The 22,280-nt window shown below is 39.5% G+C and overlaps 1 protein-coding gene across 2 annotated transcripts in view; it reads right to left on the bottom strand.

Annotated features, from left to right (window-relative positions):
• Positions 1-517: 517 nt before the first annotated feature.
• Positions 518-22,280, bottom strand: part of igsf3 (immunoglobulin superfamily, member 3) — a 164,907-nt gene continuing 143,144 nt past the window's right edge. For both annotated transcript variants that reach the window (XM_081369291.1, XM_081369292.1), the window contains exons 7-9: positions 8,694-9,104; positions 4,703-5,125; positions 518-3,837 (exon numbers count right to left, since the gene is read on the bottom strand). In XM_081369291.1, the coding sequence (XP_081225417.1) occupies positions 3,587-3,837; positions 4,703-5,125; positions 8,694-9,104 (1,085 nt within the window). In that variant the 3' untranslated portion in view covers positions 518-3,586. The remainder of the gene's footprint in view (positions 3,838-4,702; positions 5,126-8,693; positions 9,105-22,280) is intronic.

Raw genomic sequence — 22,280 nt, 5'->3', positions numbered from 1 at the left:
TCACCAAGCATCACACAAATTTGAAGAGACTAAAACAAGAATAGTTTTACAAAAGTGAAACATTCCATTGTGTTTGGGTTAAATATCAGCAAAGCCAGGATGCTAAATTTGAGGGCCTAGGAGCTAACTGCTATAATTTACAATAACACATACAGAACTGAACATCACAAAACATTAGGTAAACAAAGCACAAAGGCTCGTCTTCATCCAGACATCATAAACTGGCCACTGTCCATCATTAAACCAGGTTTGTGAGCAGCTGGAGGGGACAGCAACTCTTAATATGATTCCTCCACACTGCTCTGGAGGTTAACAAGCACTGGCCCGTTATAATAACACACCAGCCTGCAGCCACCCAACTCATCCACCCCACAACCCAGAGCATCTGACTCAAACAGACCTGATGATAAGACACTGGAAGATATGTCAGATCCCATTCTCACCTTTAAGACGGCGTCTTAAGAGACAGGATTTCCACTCTCTTCAAAGCCCTGGAGGTCAAGGAGTGAAGAGATTCACAAATGCTTCTGTTATTTATTAAGGTGTGTGAAAGAAAAGTACAGAAACCTTATTCTTTAGCTGAACGCAACTGTACTAAAAATTGAAATGGCAAATTATTTTAAAGGGACAGTTCAACCAAAAATGCTAATTCTGTCATCATTTAGTCATGTTGTTCCAAACCTGTATGACTTTCATTCTTCTGTGGAACACACACACAAATATATTGAAAAATGTCTAAAAATACAATCAAAGTCAATATAGGAATGTTCAGTCTTACAGGTTTGAAAAGATATTTCAGTAAACTATCCCTTTAACAGCTGTAACTCTTAACATTTGTAAATTGGGCCCCATGTACATTATATAAACACAATCTAAAACGTTGTGCACTGAACGTTTTATTGCAATCAACTGACAATAGCAAAGTGCCTTTTCATAATAGCAATTGCTACAATTGAATAAAATAAGTATCGATATAAAAAACACAACAAAAATTAAATGGAGTACAACAAAAACACAGAAGCATAAAAAAAACATGGCAACTTTTTTAAATATTCAGTGCACTATATTTTGGTTATAAAAAAAGAACATAAAAATCACCACTTGAAAAAGCAGCACTGGCTGAACTGAACACACATCAACACAATATTTTTTGTCATTTGTTTAGTTTTTCTGCAGCTATACTGCCAGTACACAGCCATGACATGCAGCCCTCAAAATGCATTTACAACATTATGATTCAGCTGGGCATGTTGAACTACAAAAACACTATTTAGAGTTCTGAATAATTCTGTACAGACGGAATGACAGCAGAACTGCAATATCACACTCAATGCCACATTACACATCTCCTGCTTGAGGAAGGCTGACATTGTTGATCAAATAATTACATTTTGCATTACATTTGAGGGTCGCTGTGTTAGAATGGCTAACATTCATTCAATCGGACAGGTGTGTTGAATCAGCGAGGCCTTCCACAAGGTGGAGATGGTGAGGATGCCATTGATCTGACATGATGTCACAACACACAGCTTTCAGACATTAATACAATGTCCCCCTTACTCATCATGCACTGTACAGTTCAACAAAATTTAGTAGATAAAGAGCGCTAAACCACTGTATCATCTTTATGAAGATTCCCAGATTTGTTCAGAATCATGTCTCGTAAGCCTCTAGACACGCTAATTAGCCATTTTATACTGTAGTTGCCTAAATGTTCACTGCTATTTCTGCCACATTCAGTCTATGCAGATTTATGAAGTTCACATATTCTATCTAGGAGTTTTATGATTCAATAAATAAGACGACCACAAGCTTCAAGTGGATCTAAATTTCATTTACAGAAAAGCTGTGATGTTGACTATCGAGATCACATGAGGGCGGCAGTGACACTCTGAGCGACTGTGAGAACAGTGAAAGTTGCACTGTCAGAAGGTCACCAATGTTGTCCCCATCCAGTTTGGTGTCAGAACGCATGTTGCTGTTACTAGACAACACGTTACGTTTGGTAGTCCGTGTTTAAACTGAACAGGAAAGAAAATTTGACATAAAATTCATTCACGCTACAGCTAAGCTCTAAATGCTTTTAGTATGGAGGTTGAATCCTTCTTGAATGAAACAGGACTAGTGTGGATTGCAGAGCGAATGCGATGATCAAGAATTGTTATAGCATCTTCAGTGTTAAAATATGGCAGTGTTTTTGAAATGTTTATGGAGACCGACGATAATTTAGATGCTAAATTCACCCTCAAGAGATATAATCACACTATTAGGTCTTCACAGGTTACAGGTTATGAGACGGCACAATCTTTTCACTTTTTTTTAGCGGTAACAAATCGGGCACCATATTTTAAACACAAACCCATAAAGAGAAGAAAAACAACACTTGATGTGACGTAGAATATAGATAAAACAAAATGTCTAATCCCTTCATAACTCGTATATTCAGAAGCCTGCCGATTTCTGCTTTCCTCCTGGATCATTACAGGGCACGCATGATGATAAAAAGGTCTTGGCACTGAGAATGTCCCTTGAGTAGGTAGTGTCCTGTCAGCCGTCTCCCTCAAGACATTGTTTTTACAAGAAATTCAAAAACTCCGGAGCCCTTCATGCCCCTTTTGTTTCCAGTCAACCTTGCATTATGAAAATTCGAGGACACTGAGGCGAACGCTCACTAAATGTGGGGTCACAAATACAAATACAAAAGTTTTTTTTTTCAGGAGATCTTCTTAACATTGGGAAGGTCAAGAATACCTAGAAATGAAATGTGAAATTTGAGGGCATGTGGAAACATCTGAGCTCCAGTGATGAGGAAACATGTCAGTGTCAAGACTGTCTTTTCTAACTGGATGACATCAGATGGTTACTCACGTCTAATCCCATTCGGAGTCTTTGAATTTGAATTTGTGGCTTTTGAAGATGAACTGGTCTTTGGCAGTGAGGATGAGCTAGGGTTCATGTATATCCTCGAGTCGGTGGGCAATGAGGGCTTTCTATATCCTTTTAAACAGGCAGTTCTGTGGCACGTGCACACAAACAAAATCAATATACATCCTATTGTCAGCTTTCCGAGGTTTTTTCGAGGAAATATTGTCCTTTTATCCCTTCATCAATACACCATTGTCACTAGAAACGTTCATGGTCAAGCAATGACCTTCCAAGTCTTTTGAAGCAAATATCAGCACAGACAAAATAACAAATAATATGCAATGGTTTCCACCAGACTTCATTAACGGGAATAAAAAAAGCGAAACAAAAACAAGGTTGGCGTCAGTCAGGTAAAATACATCAAGGCTCACGGATACTGCCACCTCAAAGGAAAGGTTCTCACAAAAGAGCATGAACGAAAAGTAAAATCATGTTTAAAAAAAAAAAGATCAGGAAAAAGAAAGCAAAGCAAACGTCTAGGCATCACCACCAGTAGCCAACTTCAACTGAGGAAGGTCTTAGTCAGTCATATGGACGGATTGACCAGATTACTTTCTGGTGGCCTCATAACGGACGAGGAGAGACGAAAAAGAGAGAGAGAGAGAGAGAGAGAGCGTAGATGAGCGAGTCTCAGAGCGAGACGGTCGTGTTTGTGTCACTGTTACTCCACAGAGCCAGGGTGAAGGCTGAGGGCTGGGGGGTCCAGACAGGTTGGGGAATAGCTGAGGTGGGGCTCTTTGATCCACAGGAGCGGCGCTCCGTTCTTGCCCTCCTGGTTTTTGCTGGAGCTGCGGCTCTTGTATCGCACCAGCAGGACCGCGATGAGGAGGATGCCAAAGATAGGGAAGGGGTAGAAGAAAACGAAGTAGAAGAGGGAGTCGTTGGAACAAACCACTGACTGTAGGGTAGAGTCTAGAGAGGAGGGAGAAGCATGACTGAGAGTTAGAATAATTTAACCTGCGAGTTAAATATTTATTAAAACAAAAAGAGAAAAAACAAAAATCTATCTATCTATCTGTTGCAAATTGTTGCATTGTAAGGCCGTTTACACCTAATATTAAGATGCGTTTTGGTCGATCAGATCAAAAGTAGATGAGGGAGACATTTTGATTTACACCTTGTGCTTTAATCCATCTCTTTTATCCACGTTTAACCACTTCTGTCCTGATTTCTTTGAGAGGAGAATCTATGGGCAGGTAAATGTATGGGGTTTTTCAGATCTTTTGATCTATTGGACAAAATAAGCTCACGCAATTTACATGTGAATTTAAAGGAGACAATGGAAAAACATACGGAGAGCCGCAGCTTTCGTTTGTGCTCATAGCCGGAAGACCACGCAGAACGCTGTGAGCGCGTGTTAGAAATCAATGGTGAGAGAACATTGTGCTTGCTACGTTTTTTGGTCTTCAAACCAAAGTTGGGTCTTCAGCCGACAAAGTTTAAATCCTGTCTGGCTAGCGCGCTTCCCATAATGTTTACACGTTAAGCAAGTAGGCGGGGAGTAGACGGTCTTTTGTGGCTGTTCGAATGTATTTGACCACAAACTTATAGCAATCCAGTTAAATGAGTTTTCGACTACCTCTGGAAGTGGTCGAAAGTGGACAAGCTCAAAACCTTTTAGCCCCCGTTTACACCTGTATTTAATTGTGACCCAACTGACCAAAGCACATCTTAATACCAGGTCTAAACAGGGCAAAAGAAAAAGCAAAAGAAAATATTAACAACCAGAAGTACTTTGTGTTGATGTGGTTAGTGCTTATAAAGTGCAAAACCTCACCCTGCTCCATAACATTAACAATGGTGACTCCTGAGTTGTTGGTGGCCAGGCGGTACCATGCATTGCGTGGGTTCAGCAGCCACTCCTCCACGTGGCAGTAGTAATTGCCTGCATCTCTGGGCTGAGCTTTCTGGATGGTCAGACTGTACAGGTCAAAGGCAGTGCGTTCAAACTGCAGGCGAGAGTTTGGACCAGGTTCCTCTGAAGGGCTGCAGTTCCCATTACCGAACACTGCATCATGACCGATGGAAAAGACACACTCTTGCTTATCCTCCTCTTCTTGTCCCAAACGGTAAACGTACCAGGATACAGAGAGGCGGGAATCTTTCGAGGACTGAAACGGAATGCTGCAGCCCAGCCGGATTGATCCATCTTCAGGTACGGTGATATTGGATTCTGCCTCCTCCACCTGTAACTTCACCACTGCAATAAAAACCATTAAATGCATGACAACATTTCTGTTCCTCAGAGACTGGGGTAGCATCTGTTGCAAACTACTTGTTGTATCTATTTAGAGCAGAATACTCTGGTCCAAATATGAAAAGACTTTCTTTCAAGGAGAATAATTTCTGAAGGATCATGTAGCACTGAAGACCGGAGTAATGATGCTGAAAATTCAGCTTTGATATCACAGGAATAAATTACATTTTAAAATATATTAAAATAAAAGTTATTCAAATTGTAATAATGTTTCACAATATTACTGTTTTTACTGTATTTTTGATCAAATAGCCTTGATAAGCATAATAAACTTTTGAAAGGTAGTGTATAAATTGGGTTTTATGATTTTTTTATGGTGTTTTTTTGTCCCATTCACACCAAGAACGGTCTCTAAAAAAGATAACTATCAATAACTATATAAGCATCCACACTAGCAGACAATAACGGTCTGTTTATTCTAAGCGCACATTCTGTCGTTTGCCGCTTTAAATGTTTGAGCTCTTAAAGCAGGATGGATTCTGATTGGCTGTCAGTGTTCTTATCATTTATCAGCTGGAAAAGATCATTCTAAAAGTGATTCCAACGATATAGTTTCTCTGTGCCGTTATCGTTACAGTTGTGGTGTGGACTCTACTATTCTTTTACATTTAAAACGATTTTTAGAACCACATTTTTACCGTCATAGTTATAGTCCTTGGTGTGAATGGGCCTTAAGAGCGTGACAGTCCCTGGTCATTAGTCACATTTTTGGTGTTCAACAGATGAAAGAAAGTCATATAGGTTTGAAATGACATGAGGATGAAAAAATAATGAGAGAACCAACTCTAGAAAAGTTCTAAAAGTACATACACACCCTAAAATGATCTTTATTCTCTAGCAGGGCATCACGCATCCAGAGATGTGGAACTAGCTGTTCAATATGTGACTCTCAACTGAAGGTGAGAATCATCACATTTTGCGCAAGAAGTCGTAAGATACTTCAGCAGGGTCTGAGCTGAGTTCAGGCTAAAAATAAGACCGCATTTTCCGGCAGAATTTAATGGGCTCCTCTTATCTTCTGCTCATGTAAAAGCACTGCAATTTGACTTTGAAGATGGCAGATTAGGAGGTGGTGAACCTTTCATCAACTATCTATTTGTAAATACATTTATATGGATGCTATTTCAGGCAATCATGCAGCAGGGAGGTGATTTGACACTCACACTTGCATCCCCAGGGAAATAAGACTGGAATTTTCAAGCACATATTTAGATACATTACAGAGATATATACTGTGAATATATGAGATGAGAAAATAGAAAGAAATATAAAACACGAAATTCATAAAAGACAGCTCGACTAAGATTAGAAGCTGTATGCTAAGGGAGACGCATTCATGCGGAAGAATAAAACAACTATGCAAAATAAGGACTTCCATAATAATCAGTATATTCATGTGAATTTGAGATTTGCATTATTTATTTAGAATAATTTATTATATTTTGAAGTTATCTGACCAGCAAAAAGCAACAGAAAGTGTGCCAAAACACACTTTTCTTGACCTTGATGAGTTTCAGAGGAGCAGATGTCTTGGCCACCTGTGCTCCTAAAGCAACTTGCTTAACCGACCCGAGGACAAACTACACAACAAAACGTGTCTGTGCAACAGCGGTAAGCCGACGGCCCATGTGTAGGGCAGTAATGTTGAAGAGTGTGTTGTGTGGAGATGAGATCTGTCTTCCCTGCTTCTCAAAGCTTTGATACAGTGCTGCCAAAGAGCACAGGTGGCCTCAGAGTAGTGCAAACCTCGCAGACAAAGTCCCCTGAACCATGCTAGTCCTGCATACAGAAGCTAGGTCATGATGTCACTGGAAAAAGTGGACATTATCAGCAAAGAGGGGGGTGAATAGATGAATAGCCGAGGCAGTTTGCATTAGGGGTCTTCATGGGCAGCTGCGCAGGGTGAATAGAGGAGCAGCAGCTGTGTGCCGATCAGATGGCCGTCATAAGTAAAGCCTCTGGGCTCCGGCACTGATTGTGTCTGTTATGAGGTTCTGACTCCCCCTCGTGAGTGCTAAGGTCTGTGGCCCATGTGGGGGGGCTCCCTAAGGGGCTGATACCCTGTACGTTTGCATTTGAGGAGTCACACGTACAAAGCCCCCGTCTCTCTTTATGTCTTCTTCTCATAAATGCACACATGCTGATGAATGATTCAGCTCGGGCAGGCACGAGCTCAGGATGGCTGCGCTCCATGGCGGTCTCAGGGGGAGAATGTTTTCATGCTGCTCTTTCCGATCCTCTCATGCCAGATGGCCTGATAAGCCCATGGGATGGCAACACCTACAACTAAATCTCAAAGGCTGCTGTAGGAATAAAGGCCAGCTCTGCTAGTTGGGTGCCACTGTAAATACAGCCCGACACTTTCCATGAACAGGATACAAAAAAGGACAGAATATTTTTTTCAGTGAAATCTTTAGGAAATGTTGATCGCCAATCTCAGGAGAGCTGTTTGCTTTTGTTCATTTTAAGCAGTTCCCTGTCACTAAATTAAAATTTAAAACCATTATTTGTGCAATTTTGTCATTTTCTTGCAAAAAACGAGCTAAAAAGTAAATGGAGAAATTTATAAATTAAATAAATGAAAAAAGATAAATAAAACCACACCAAAATTGGAAACACACTACCATTATTTTTTTTTTTTTGAAAGAAGTCTCTCATGCTCAAGGTTACATTTATTTGATGATAAATACAGTATAAAAATGGTAATATTGCAAAATATTATTACAATTATAAAAAAAAATTCAAATGTATTTTATTCCTGTGATAGCAAAGCTGAATTTTCAGCAGCATTACTCCAGTCTTCAGTGTCACATGATCCTTCAGAAAACATTCTAATATACTGATTTACTGCTCAAGAAACATTTTTTTAAATTATTATCATCAATGTTGAAAACAGTTGTGCAGCTTAATATTTTTGTGGAAACCGTGATACATTTTCCAGATAAATTTCCCATAAATTGAAGGAAAAAGGATTTATTTTATATTGTTTCTTTGGGTAACAGTGTTGAATAGATGAACTTGCACACACACCCAAAAAAAGTCCAAATCATGTAATTTCTTGGGAGATGTCACATTTTTTAGTAAAATCATGGAGTAACAAGGTTGCAAACAAACCGTGGGACACAGAAAAATACATTTACATTTTTAGAAAAAAAATGTAAATATATTTTTCACAGAAATTTGACATAGAAATAGGGCTGTCTCTTTATGTTTGAAAATCGATTGTACAATCGATCAGACCAACCAACGCAAGTTTCGAAAACGAAAATAGGGAATCGATTTTAACAGCCTTCTCTCGGAGCGCGACCAGCTCGTCACGATACGCCCGCAGCGAATCCATATTTCCCCATATTTGGCGTTTAAAATGGAAACGTCTTTAGACATGGATAATCGATTTTACAATCGATTCAATGAACACTTATGTCTCAAAAATCGAACAGGATTTTTTCACAAAAGTGACAGCCCTACATAGAAATATACACATCAATTTCACAAGCAACCACCTTCTTACCTGGCTGTCTCACCACCACATGTGTAAAGCCGGAGAAGTCTTGTGCCAGGCGGTACCAGGCTCCATCAGGGTCCGTGAGCCACTCCTCCACAAGGCAGTAGTATGTTCCAGAGTCGCTGGTCTCGGCACGATGCAGTGTGAGGCCGTATAGCCGAGGAGAGAGCGTCTCTGACTGCACACGGCTGCGGAGACGTTCCTCCTCAGCGTACGCTCCGTACTCAAATGCTCCAGAGTGTTTGATCTTCAACAGCAGCTCATCCGGCTCTCCGGCCTCAGCCTTCCGGGCGTACCACAGCACGGCATGCTGGGAATCCGGGCTGGTTTGAGACGTGACGGAGCAGTTGACACGCACCCGACTGTCCTCCAGAAACTGCAGACTCTGGTTGGACTTGTGTACCTTCAGTTTACTCACTAAAGGAGGAGAAAGCAAAAAAGGGGAACAGTTAGAACAGTGAATACTGAGATTTACGGCGTATTTAGACAATGCATATCAACAACAACAACAAAAATACACTTGGTCTGATGGGAGTATCCTTGTTAAAAATTGTGTTGAATATCCACTTGCATTCTTTTTCACAAGGGTAGGTGCATGGGAATCTATTGTTTCTATTCTGATGTGAATAGGCCTTTTATCCGGATGGAAATACGCATGCTGTTGCCGAGGGGATGCTGGTATCACTCGTGTTACATGTGGCAGAAATAAGATGTCAGAAACAAGAGAAAGGCTGCGGGATCCTGGGCTACATATTGGATTTCTACAGGTGTGACCGCCATCAGCTATTTCACACCATGAGTGGATTTATGAGCACCAGAAGAGCTCAGGAAGACACAATGAAGATGGGAGACACACTTTCACACCGGCAAATACTAGGCCTCACACACTTACAAATGTAGATCTGTGCAACAGAGAAGCGCTTAAAAGTAAAGAGAGCAGATGTCCTATGTGAATCCCTGCTATTTGGCATAGGAACATGCAAATGGCTCAGGCACACTTTCAAACACATTAAACATATGCCACTGAATCACTCCTTCCATTTTCCCTCAACACACACGGCGCCTTTTATCAAGAAAATAATAAATTGTTGGGACTTCATATGATTGTTTCTTTTGCATTTAGTAATACCACAAATTAATGAGCATCTGTGAAACTTCACAGTCCATTTTTTTTCCTGTGTTAATGGCTCTTTGCAAAAAATCCAATTTTCCACTGACACTTTGGCTCCAGTAATCCCCATCACGCATTTCTGCACTTCCAGCAAAGTCCCCTGATTCATCCCTAAGCCTGGACCTTCTCCGGAATAACAGCGGCATGAACACACTCATGCTTCTAACCAGTAGGCCTAAACTCAATCCCTGCAGCAAAGCTCCTCAATTGTGTAATGTCAAATCTCACCGATTTAACACTTTCCCTCCCCCCTTTTCAATTCCTAAGGTTTAAGACGAAAAAAAAAAATGAAACCGCAAACTAATAAGGAATTGTTCCATATTCTTAAAAGCCAAGTATAAACATACTCCAAAAACGCTCATTAATGATCATAATTGTATTTGATGTGACACGTTGAGGAGTTTGCAGTATAATCGCTGTGTGCTGACATACTGTTGTCATCGCATCTGATTTCAGACCAAGCTTCTTAAATTAAAATGTCACACAGCAAAATGAGTTGTGTTCACTCTTGCAGGGCTGTCATAGTTAATATCTCCCCACAGTTCAAGACTCCAACAATACTGACAAGAATGAAAGTGTCAGTACCCCCTCAGTTGTTTATGGTAGTCACATTAGATCAGTTGCTTGTTTGCATGTTGAAAAGAAATCACAGATTCAAAGTCACCTTTTAACGTTAAAAAATGTTTTATTCACCAACATGAGGATTTTTTTTCCCCTGACACGTACACACACACACGTACATGTAAGGCATGTGAATATACACTACTGTTCAAAAGTGTGGGGTCAGTACGATTTTTTTAAAGAAATACTTTTCAGTATGGATGCATTAAATTGATCAAAAGTGACAGTAGACATCTATAAAAGATGTCTATTTCAAATAAATGCTGTTTTTTTATCTTTCTATTCAACAAAGAATTCTGAATCATTATCCACAAAAATATATAGCAACACAACTATTTTCAACATTGATAATAATAAGAAATGTTTCTTGAGCAGCAAATCAGCATAAAATAATAATTTCTGAAGGATCATGTGACACTAAAGACTGGAGTAATGATGCTGAAAATTCAGTTTCCTTTGACATTACAGGAATAAATTACATTTTGCTATTATTATTACAATTTAAATTGTAATAATATTTCACAGTAGGCTATTACTGTTTTTGCTGTATTTCTTATTCAATAAATGCAGCTTTGGTTAGCACGGTTTTCAAAGCGAGTCAAAAACATAAAAAAATCCAACTAACCCCACACTTTTATACACCAGTCTATTTTCATTGAACTGCAGTGTTTAGGGTACTTATAAAGAGTACGTTCAGAAACTGCAATGGGGCTGAAATTAATTCAGATCGACAACAATGAACATTAACATTAGTTTTTGTCACAGCTAACAGGCATTTCTCCTGTAAGTGCAAAATGTCATCTTGTGTGGCATTACTGGTTGGGTGCACACTAAAGATGCTCTCAAAGCGCTGGCAGTCGTTCCATAGGGAATCTCTACAGAAGACTCCAGAGCAAGCAGCTAATTGCAGGAGAATGACTCCTCAATCCTCTAAAGCAGAACCACCATTGGATGGGATTGCCACACAACAGATTTCTTAGTTTTCTTTCTAATTTCTCTGGTTTCGACAGAAAACAAAGGGTGAAAAAGAGATGTCAGGGATTAAAGACCCCATGAAATCAAAATTCGAGTTATGTGGCTTTTAGTTCATGTAGGTTAGATTTGAAGCCATCTATGTGCTAGTGTACTCGTCAATGTTGATATTTCACTTTTAGCAGATACACTCACCTAAAGATTATTAGGAACACCATACTAATACTGTGTTTGACACCCTTTCGCCTTCAGAACTGCCTTAATTCTACGTGGCATTGATTCAACAAGGTGCTGAAAGCATTCTTTAGAAATGTTGGCCCATATTGATAGGATAGCATCTTGCAGTTGATGGAGATTTGTGGGATGCACATCCAGGGCACGAAGCTCCCGTTCCACCACATCCCAAAGATGCTCTATTGGGTTGAGATCTGGTGACTGTGGGGGCCATTTTAGTACAGTGAACTCATTGTCATGTTCAAGAAACCAATTTGAAATGATTCGAGCTTTGTGACATGGTGCATTATCCTGCTGGAAGTAGCCATCAGAGGATGGGTACATGGTGGTCATAAAGGGATGGACATGGTCAGAAACAATGCTCAGGTAGGTCGTGGCATTTAAACTATGCCCAATTTGCACTAAGGGGCCTAAAGTGTGCCAAGAAAACATCCCCCACACCATTACACCACCACCACCAGCCTGCACAGTGGGAACAAGGCATGATGGATCCATGTTCTCATTCTGTTTACGCCAAATTCTGACTCTACCATCTGAATGTCTAAATAGAAATCGAGACTCATCAGACCAGGCAACATTTTTCCAGTCTTCAACTCTCCAATTTTGGTGAGCTCGTGCAAACTGTAGCCTCTTTTTCCTATTTGTAGTGGAGATGAGTGGTACCCGGTGGGGTCTTCTGCTGTTGTAGCCCATCCGCCTCAAGGTTGTGCGTGTTGTGGCTTCACAAATGCTTTGCTGCATACCTCGGTTGTAACGAGTGGTTATTTCAGTCAAAGTTGCTCTTCTATCAGCTTGAATCAGTCGGCCCATTCTCCTCTGACCTCTAGCATCAACAAGGCATTTTCGCCCACAGGACTGCCGCATACTGGATGTTTTTCCCTTTTCACACCATTCTTTGTAAACCCTAGAAATGGTTGTGCGTGAAAATCCCAGTAACTGAGCAGATTGTGAAATACTCAGACCGCCCCGTCTGGTACCAACAACCATGCCACGCTCAAAATTGCTTAAATCACCTTTCTTTCCCATTCTGACATTCAGTTTGGAGTTCAGGAGATTGTCTTGACCAGGACCACACCCCTAAATGTATTGAAGCAACTGCCATGTGATTGGTTGATTAGATAATTGCATTAATGAGAAATTGAACAGGTGTTCCTAATAATCCTTTAGGTGAGTGTATATGCAATTCAAATTCATCTGTACAGAAGCCCTAGGTAGGAGGTCTTGCATTATTTCCTGTCCTTTTTTCATGAACTTGACGTTACATTTATTTACATTGTTATGTTGAGCTCAATAACATCAAGCTCTTCAATACATTGCACACAAGCTTCCTGTTTCCATAGGAAATACGTCAGAAAAGAAAACTAGACTTACCAAGAGATTTTATAAGATCCTTAACCTTTCACACGTAAATTTAAAATATTCTGGCTGACCCCCCCAGTGGGAGTTTTTCAAGGCGACCTTTATTTAGAACATGTCACTTTATGGTTTCCATGGTGATGCGTCATTGCTCCTTTTTCATAATTTTTCCTTTTTTATTCAAAATATATACAAATTTGTTAGCTTTGTCATGAAATATCTATTATTCCGATCATCAAATATATGCAAGTGGATGTGTTTTGTTGTTTAAACACCTTTATAATGATCACGTTAGTTAAGCTTTATGCGCATGTTAGTTTGTGCCACAGTACAGACAATCGAATCTGTTGGATTTACAACACATTAATTCATCCACTTCTCCCGAAATACATGAAAGTAAGTGGCCGGTGAACTGGGAGAAGAATAGAGTAAACTTTAAAGTTACTTACACAATGTGTATCTGATATGAATAAAACGTGTCTAATTATAATGGAAAGGATTATTATTGCTTCTTCCATAGACATCAATGTGTATTTTACAAACTCTAAATGTATTGTTTTTTTAGTACTTATGTGAATTTATATATCTGAAACCTAAAATAAACATTATGTGGTTGAAAACACTGAAAAGCTGTGATATATGACAGCTCTGAGCGCTTGTATCTGGCTCAGCGTCAGCCAACGCCCGAAAGCACATTTTAATTTAGCAGTTGATCATGCGATGCACTGACCGTTCTAATCATGCGTGTGTGATCATACGTGCGAAAGGGTTAATGGCAGTTGTGTGGTGAGATGAATCTTTTACAAGTTCCCTTTCAAAGTGGAACTTCAATGCTGTGTCTGATAATGATGCTATGGAGAATGCCCTCAGCGTGACCATGTCTAAAGCTTGTGTTCTAAACACAGCAAGTCATTGGATGATGATGGTCCATGATGTCAAAAGAGGAGCGCCCATTAATATAATGATTCTGCTCCTCTGTTTGTGATCAAGACCATTTTAATCCGTCAAATTCTGGGAAAGTTTTCACTGAGGCTAGGCTGATTACATCAGATATATCAGAGAGAATAGAGACTCACATTGTATTTTTGGTGAATCATTCATTTCAGTGTCTTTGCTTTAAAACACGAGCTCTGTAATATTCAGTGATTGCATCTGAAGAGCATTTGGTTTCGTACAGGAAGCATGTGAGATTCTTTTATATTGATGCTCAAACAACAAACCCTGTATGTGCGTTGTGTGTTCTCGATCATTGATTGTACGCTGCATTTACGTACAGACATATTTCAGTTTAATTGTGTTGTTTCCAGACACACTCAGGATAATGTTTGATCTGTCATGTGTACGTTGCTGTGTTTAGTAATTGTTGGTTTGTGCAGTCAAGTCAAGGCGGTTGATTTAGGAGTTTTTGGCGTCTCCATGTGGTCCTGTTCGGTATCGCAGCTCGTCTAAAATTAAAACAAGCTCTGTGAATTCTGTAAAGTTTTTTTTTCTGTAACTTTAATCGACTGACAGCACTAATTGAACTCTAATAGTAACAATAATATGCTAATTCGTCTCTTCAGTTACATCACGCCAGTAGTAATGTTATGTTCTTCTTCGCACCAATATCCAGATTCCAACTAGCAGCAGCACCCTTTTTATGTTATTACAAAAATGGCCAAACCGTTATCTGACACATTTATGAAAGAAACGCGCCTAGACAAAGATGACAGGATACCATAACAACTTGAAACTTTTGCCTTTTGAAATAGAACTAACCGATAACTAGGATTACAACGACATTATCAACATTTTAATTTCAAAACCCAGCCGACATGATGAATTCAATTTTCAAGCAAAAGGAAATTTGAATGCTACCGATTCCAATCTGACTTGTGATCCTGAATCATAAAGCACTTTTTTTTCATTCATTGGCCAGAGGAGAACTGGCCCCCAGACGATCCTGTTTTTCCCAAGGTTTTTTTCTCCATAGTTTGGTTTCCTTGCCACTGTAGCCTCTGGCTTGCTTAGTTGGGGACATTTAATATTCAACATTATTGATCTGCCTACTGATGCTGTTGTATAAGAACTGAACTGAGCTGGATGATGAAATAATTTTTTATTTTATTTTTGCAGAACTGCTTTATAGATGAAATAAACTAAGTTAATAATTGATGCTCTTTACAACGGAACTGACTTCTTATGAACAACAGCCGAAATGCATAATTTTTCTGTTATCACTGTAAAGCTGCTTTGAAACAATCTGTATTGTAAGGTGACTTGAATAATACTGATGCTTGATTCAGGCTCTCGGGCACAATTAAATACAATCATACAATATTTCTCAGATTTACATAAGGTTATTTACTGAGGCTTTGAAATCGGAGAAAAGTTATGCAAGGCTGCTCGCATTTGAGCTGCAGTTTAGTCTCCTGGGCAACAGAAAAGCAATACAGCAAACATGATTGGAAACATTTGCCATCTCTGTTTCAAGCTCACTCCTGGTCATGCTTTTCTTTCAGCATAAGTGCACTGATGCTCTGTTCTCTCTCTTTCCCCATTCAATTTTCTAATAAAGAAAATGAGCAGAGAAGGGAGCCTTTGACAAGATCGAAATGAGGTCCATTGGTCTTTGTACTTTCCGTCCCACAGGAGCAGCTATTCTTTCATTTTCTCCAAAGAGTTGCTGCAGATACGATTATCTCCCCACTCAAATTAGCCATAGTTATGAATAATCTTGCGTGGGTTTGCCATCATTCACTTGCTTTTAGGGTTACCCTTACTAGGTCTGAAGCCTTCAGAGGGCCTTCTACATGTGTCCTATTGAAGGAAAGCGCCCAATTAAAATCTGACAGGATCCTCTCCGACTCCATCAGGCATGATTAAACAATTTAATTAAACAAGATATGTGTTCTAGACAAAAATGCAAGCCATTTCTTTTCTGTTGTAAATCGAATTAGGAAAATCAATAAATGTATGAAAATCAAGAGAGGAGGAAGAAAAGAAAGATGGGAGAGTAAGACTGCAGAAATGAAGCAAATCAAGCAGCACATTTTAAAGAGCTCAGAGCTTGATTACAGGCAGTTTGTGACGGCTCTCAGACGGAGGGCGAGGAGGTGCGGAGGGGGAGGTTGGCAGCGGAAAAAGCAAACAGGGAAAATGTTTAGAGTGCATTTGTGATTTTCTAAGAAGACAGCGAGCTGCGCTCCCTCCTCCTGCGTGTGTCCAATTTGTTAGCCCCAGTTAATTACAAACACGCTGCGCTGCCGAGATAAAGATGCTTTTATTTGGTTTATTTACTGATGACGCAATCTCCAAAGATAATGCAGCCTTCCCATCAAGAAAGACATATTATTCATTAATTTAAGAAAACATTTATTGTGGTGACGTCCACTTTTGTAACGCACTGACATTTTTTATCATGTAGAATAAAATAAAATAAAAGTTGGTTGAACTATGAAAACACTGAGCAATCAAAATGTCCTTGCAGGTCCAAAAAAGCATATATTGAAACTAAATTCTGTACATTTTGATCCCAGTGAGATCTGGGGTAAAAGTCAGAATGTACGTTCCATTGACAGCTCGTAGGAGCAGTCAAACGGCACTAATGTCACACTAAATGGCACAGCCAGAACTTTGTCGGGAGCTGAAATTTATTGCAAATGCAATAAACCAGGCCCACTCAGTCACAGTGAGGTAAAGAGGAATTAATGAGGACAAAATGGCAATGCTTACCAAATCTTAGGCTGTTCCTGACTGGGTGTAACACCTTCCACTCTGCACTTTCTTCTAAAGCATTCTATGTTTGGCAGCTTACAGATTTCAATCTGATCTGAGCACAGATTGTTCTGTGAATATGTCAAATGTAATGCAGGCTTTGCAAAAAGGCAGCTATTGAAGGATAGAGTAGGTACAAACTGTGTTAGACTGAACAGCAAACCACAGGTGTTATGTAAGTGCATAAAAACACGTATTAATGCTGCACAGTGGTGGCCTAACTTACACAGGAATCATAATCAAGGGAAACAACAAATCACACAATATAATGTTGATTACTGATGCACGGCGGACCAAATACATAATGCACACTGAGAATGTGGCTCTCTCCTTGATTTCTCTGACAAGACCATATCATTTAACAGTATGAAAAACACTAAAACTAACATTTATGTGAAGAGAAAGAGTTCTATGCTACAAAGAAAGTCTTATTTCTTTATTAAAACAGCGATGTTTCAAGAGTTCTGTTGATGACTTAAAATCATGAGCAGTCATTAGGGATGAACAGTTAATCGGTAGCTGCTAATTTCAACCCCCACTGACAGATGAAGAGTTCTTACGACTGTCAATCACTTACAACATACTAATATCCCCGTTCATGCATATTTATGAGTTCCACGCGCACGTCTATTTGCCCGAGCACGAGTGGAGACTGAGAAATGGTTGAGATGTACCTGTAAACATAAAAGTCTTTTTGGAGCACTCTCTTTTTTTAAAGGGAGGGAGAGGGGGATCCATTTGCTGCCTTGCGGATGTAAAGTGGCTTTGAGTGGAGCAATGACAAGTGGAGGTGGATAATCATCAGAGATGGAAAGAGGAGGCAGAGGAGTGCCTGAGAGGAAGAGAAGAACAGGAAAAAAGCACAACATAAAAAAAAAAAAAAAAATGGATCAGAGAATGAGTAAACGGCGCAGAAATATTAAGAGGTGATTGTTCAAATCGCAAAGAGGTGGAAGAGCTGCTCACTTTGAACATATATGAGGTGGATAACTGAACAGAGTTGTGAGAGGAAAAGAGAAATTATGGACTGAGTAGAGTGACTGACAGTGAAACGCATCAAAAAAAAAAAATAGTGTTTCTTTTTTATGCAGCACATTGAAGGCCAGCTTAGAGTCACGTCCAAACTTGACTGCTCTTCCATTTACTGTTAATCCAAGCACCAGAGCCTGCAATGTGTCATATTAATGTTCTGATATGTGCTTAATACCAGGGAAACCGATTGTGTGTGTGTTTTTAGAGGGGTGGGAGGGAGGTTGTCTTCCCTCAGGAGAGCAGTTTAAGCAGATCTGCCTTGCACAGTGAAGAATGGGGCTTGAGCACTGCTGCCCTCCGTATGCTACAAAAACATAATGGAAGCCTAATATCTATGCTAATGAGGCTGATACATCTCTGATTCCTTTGTGTTGCAGAAGGATTTCCAGCCGTCTTCTGCAATGCAATTAGGGCTATATTGTAATTATGTGAATCTGTGCTCGGGCAGGGAGTCCACAGATGAGTCCTCGATGTTTCCTGGGCATATCCTCCCTCCATTAATCCTTAAACTTCTACTGAGACGAGTCCCCCCCTCCCTTAACATACTACATATGCATGGGTTCGGGTCTGTGACACAGCAAAAACCAGCCCAGAAAGCATAAGTTCAGGTCTACAAGAGAAGGCATATTGACATGTGTTTTTATGCACTGAGAGAGCATTCAACTAAATTCAATGTTTTCTTTTGGCCGGAGCGAGTGTCTGGCGAGGATTAAGGCTAAATAGCATCTGGTTAATGCTCCGGTCATGTTACCCACAGGCCTTTCTGTCGTTTTACAGTCAGATGCACTGTATGATAATCAGCAAAAACAACTCATCCAAAAAGTAAAATGGAATGGAAACATTGCAGGCTCTGAAGAGTGAAGAAGTCCAGTGACATTAGCGAGCTCAGTGAGCGAGGAGACATTTTTGAAAAAGATGTGTGATATCCTCAGAGACTTTGATTTAAAATGCTATGAAGTGTTTATGGATATAGAAAGGGAGAGTTGCTAAAGATGAGTTATTATTAGAGACATATTTAAGAAGTGCTGGTGATGAATAAGGACATATTTTTGAGAGTTGAATGTGTTTTTCAAGTGGTCCAAAAAGGTTTGAGAAATCATTTTTTTAAATATGCAAAATGACAGTAGCACCATTAGTTTAGATTTCTAAACAAGGCAGGAGGAGATGCCTTGCTGTCTACTGTTCTACATAGGCAGCATTCTGAAATAGAGCCTAAAAAGTGACAAATTTGGAACACTCTACATAGGTAGCAACTTTATACTTCATACAAATAGCAAAAATATAAAAAATAACCAACTTATCTCTTTATTCGTCCACCATTTGGATGGATTTTTGTCATTGAAGTCACAGTGTATTGTGGAACCTTTGAAATTTATACCTGCAGTGCTGCTTTAGAATTATGCCAATTTCCCACATTAGCCTGTCTATGTAGGCACTTCACAAGGTTTTAAACCACAGTGCAGGTGTGTGTGTGTGTGCTGAAGGGGTGCTGTGTGAATCTGGTGAGAGACAGTACCCTATATTTTGACCTTGAACATCATTTCAGAGCTAATTAATTACCAAACCCTATGAAATGGTTTTGAATATGAATGCTTCAGAAACAAATGTGCTTCATCAATCTTCCATTGTGTCAGTGAATGTCATGGAGTAAGGTCTATTGCTTGGGCACTGGGATGGAAAATAAGGGAGCACACAAAGCTCTAGTGATTGAATTAGGAGCAAAGAGTTGGTGGTTTCTGGCTCTGCAAGAAATATAAGGTGCTCTACATAAAGACTCCTGGAATACTGTCAGGAGAATACTGCAGATCAGTGCTTCTCGGGCCAAGAACCATCTTTGATCAAAGCAGGACATCCAAGTACTGCCAACTAACTCAATGAAACTGACATAACTCTAGAAGCAAGATTAAGGACTGTGAGCGGCATAATGCCATATTTTAATGAATATCAATATTCCTGTATGTATATTAGAAAAACTGGTACTGTATGACCCTAATCAGTCTCTTAATTGGCCCTTTTGCACATCTATATGGAAGGAACCAAGAGCAGAATCTAAATACACACAAACACGTATGTTAGGTTTCCATTTTTTAAGGGGACTTTACATAGACAATGATTTTCATACTGTACAGAATGTACATCCTAACCCCTAACCGTAACCTACCCATCACAGAAAACTTTATAAAAAAAGAAAAAGAAAAAACAAATCTGTTATTACTATCCTTGTATGGACATTTTGCAGTCAATAAGCTTTTAAAGAAATGAATACTTTTATTCAGCAAATGGTGCATTAAATGGACCAAAAGTGACGTATAATTATAAGTCACGTATAATGTTAAAAACGATTTCTATTCCAAATAAATGCTGTTCTTTTGAACTTATTAAAGAATCCTGAAAAAAAAAGCATCACGTTTTTCACACAAATATTAATCAGCACTGCTTTCAACATTGATAATAAAAGTTTCTTGAGCGGCAATTAGCATATGAGAATGATTTCTAAAAGATCATTTGACACTGAAGTGAAGACTGGAGTAATGATGCAGGAAATCCAGCTTTGCCATCACAAGAATAAATTACATTCGAAAATATATTAAAATAGAAAAGTTATTTTAAATAATTAATATTTCATAATATTACTGTTTTTACAGTATACAAATAAATGCAGCCTTGATGAGCATGAGAAAAAAAAATCTTATTGACTGCAAACTTTTGAACCATATTTATTTGTAAATAACATTAAAAACACCTACAACCTATTGCATGTGTTAATATACGAAGAGTTCAGATGCAAAAGCCTCTAAGTGCCATCAGAAATTTTCTTCTAGAATGATCATTTTTATCAAGCTCGTATATTTAAGTTCAGTAATTTCACTTAAATGACATTTAATAGGTAATTTTAATTGCCATTTAAGTAAAATTACTGAACTTAAATATACAAGCTTGATAAAAATCATTCTAGAAGAACATTTCAGATGGCACTTAGAGGCTTTTGCATCTGAACTCTTCATACATACTTTGTAATTTAATTCAGACTAATTAGTACTAAATAAAGAAATTTGATCTTAAAACCTCTCTCATCTGCCTTGTTGTTTCTGAGTCAGAAGCCACTTTTAAAGCAAAAGAGCATCTAGATTCTACTAAGAGGGCAAACAAAATAATATCTCACCTTTTAGCCTTCATTTGCTTGCTGCTCTCCTTTTACCAATTTTGAATAAAAGTGTGGTGCACACACACTGATCAGCACGGCTACACAACATCCCACATTCCAGATGACTATGCATGCAGGCTAAGAAACTATATACCAGAATCAGAGAACCGCCGCTGTAGGTCACATCATTCTACAGTGAAATTTGCCCCAGAAAGTGTCGTCATGCAGCCAATAAGGTTCACAGATTTCTATGCTGGATCTCGGGAGTTGTTCCCCTCTCAGGTTTCTGGGAGATATGAAAACACCTGCTGTTCACACTTGCTCAGGTGCACTAGTTTGGTTTAGTAAGGATGGACAAAGAGGAGCAAAGCAGACAGTGGGTGGGAGAGAGTAAGAGAGCATAAAGCTACAGGGTGTCGTGAAAGGAGAAACAGAGAATGTGTGTGGGAAAGGAAAGAGAGAGGCTGATAAATCCTTTATGCCCTGGAGGGAGATTGTGGTGCATGTTGGAAGACTATGCTCCTAATGAAGATGGACAGCAGAGATCCATCCATGGGTCAAAGAGATAGCGGTTCTCCATGACAATTTAGATGCCATGTACAGGCATGGTGAGAGCCATCAGTGGGCAGGATGACTGGTGTCCACTGGGTACGACAGGTGTGGGAGAGCATTGATCCGTCAGTGCCAGGACCCATTAATGTAAAGGACACTTGAAACTTTAACAGGGGCCACTGGGACAGCACTGTATTAATGAGAAAGTTTCAACAGAACAGGGCACAAGAACTTGAGAGAGAGAGAGGGGAAGGAAACTAATATTGATTGTTTGTTAATTATAACGCTTTGATTTGTTTTCAAGCTAATAATACTCATCTCAACTTCAAACAGAGAGATAACGCGCTTGCAAGCACTCCACAGTGCTTCCTCGCATCTAAGACAAGAGGAAGCTGTTTAAAATCTGATGACTGAGCCATAAAGTATTCTCACACATCACTGAAGGTAAGGATTTGACTGGAGGAGAGAGCTTTGAGCTGACTACCACCTCAGGTCTGGTGACACATTCCTGTAAGACTGGATCCAGTCATGGCTGATTAATGGAGGGAAGCAAGTAACACAGTGAGATGTAGGCTAACAGAAAGTAATGCTCAGCAGATGAAGCACCACCTCTTTCACCTACAACAAAAGCAGGTTTGTCAGTGCGTTCAAGTCGGCATGAGATGGAAGTTGCGTTCGTCTTTTCTTCCCTGTTGTGATGTATATCCGAGTGAAACGGCACAAGAAGAAATGTAGGACAGCACTTGATTTTGTC

Source organism: Scardinius erythrophthalmus (genome assembly GCF_964197995.2).
Source record: "Scardinius erythrophthalmus genome assembly, chromosome: 6".
In the NCBI taxonomy this organism is placed as follows: Eukaryota; Metazoa; Chordata; class Actinopteri; order Cypriniformes; family Leuciscidae; genus Scardinius; species Scardinius erythrophthalmus.
The sequence above is the reverse complement of the archived record's forward strand: the minus strand, read 5'-3'. Positions and strand labels throughout refer to the sequence as shown.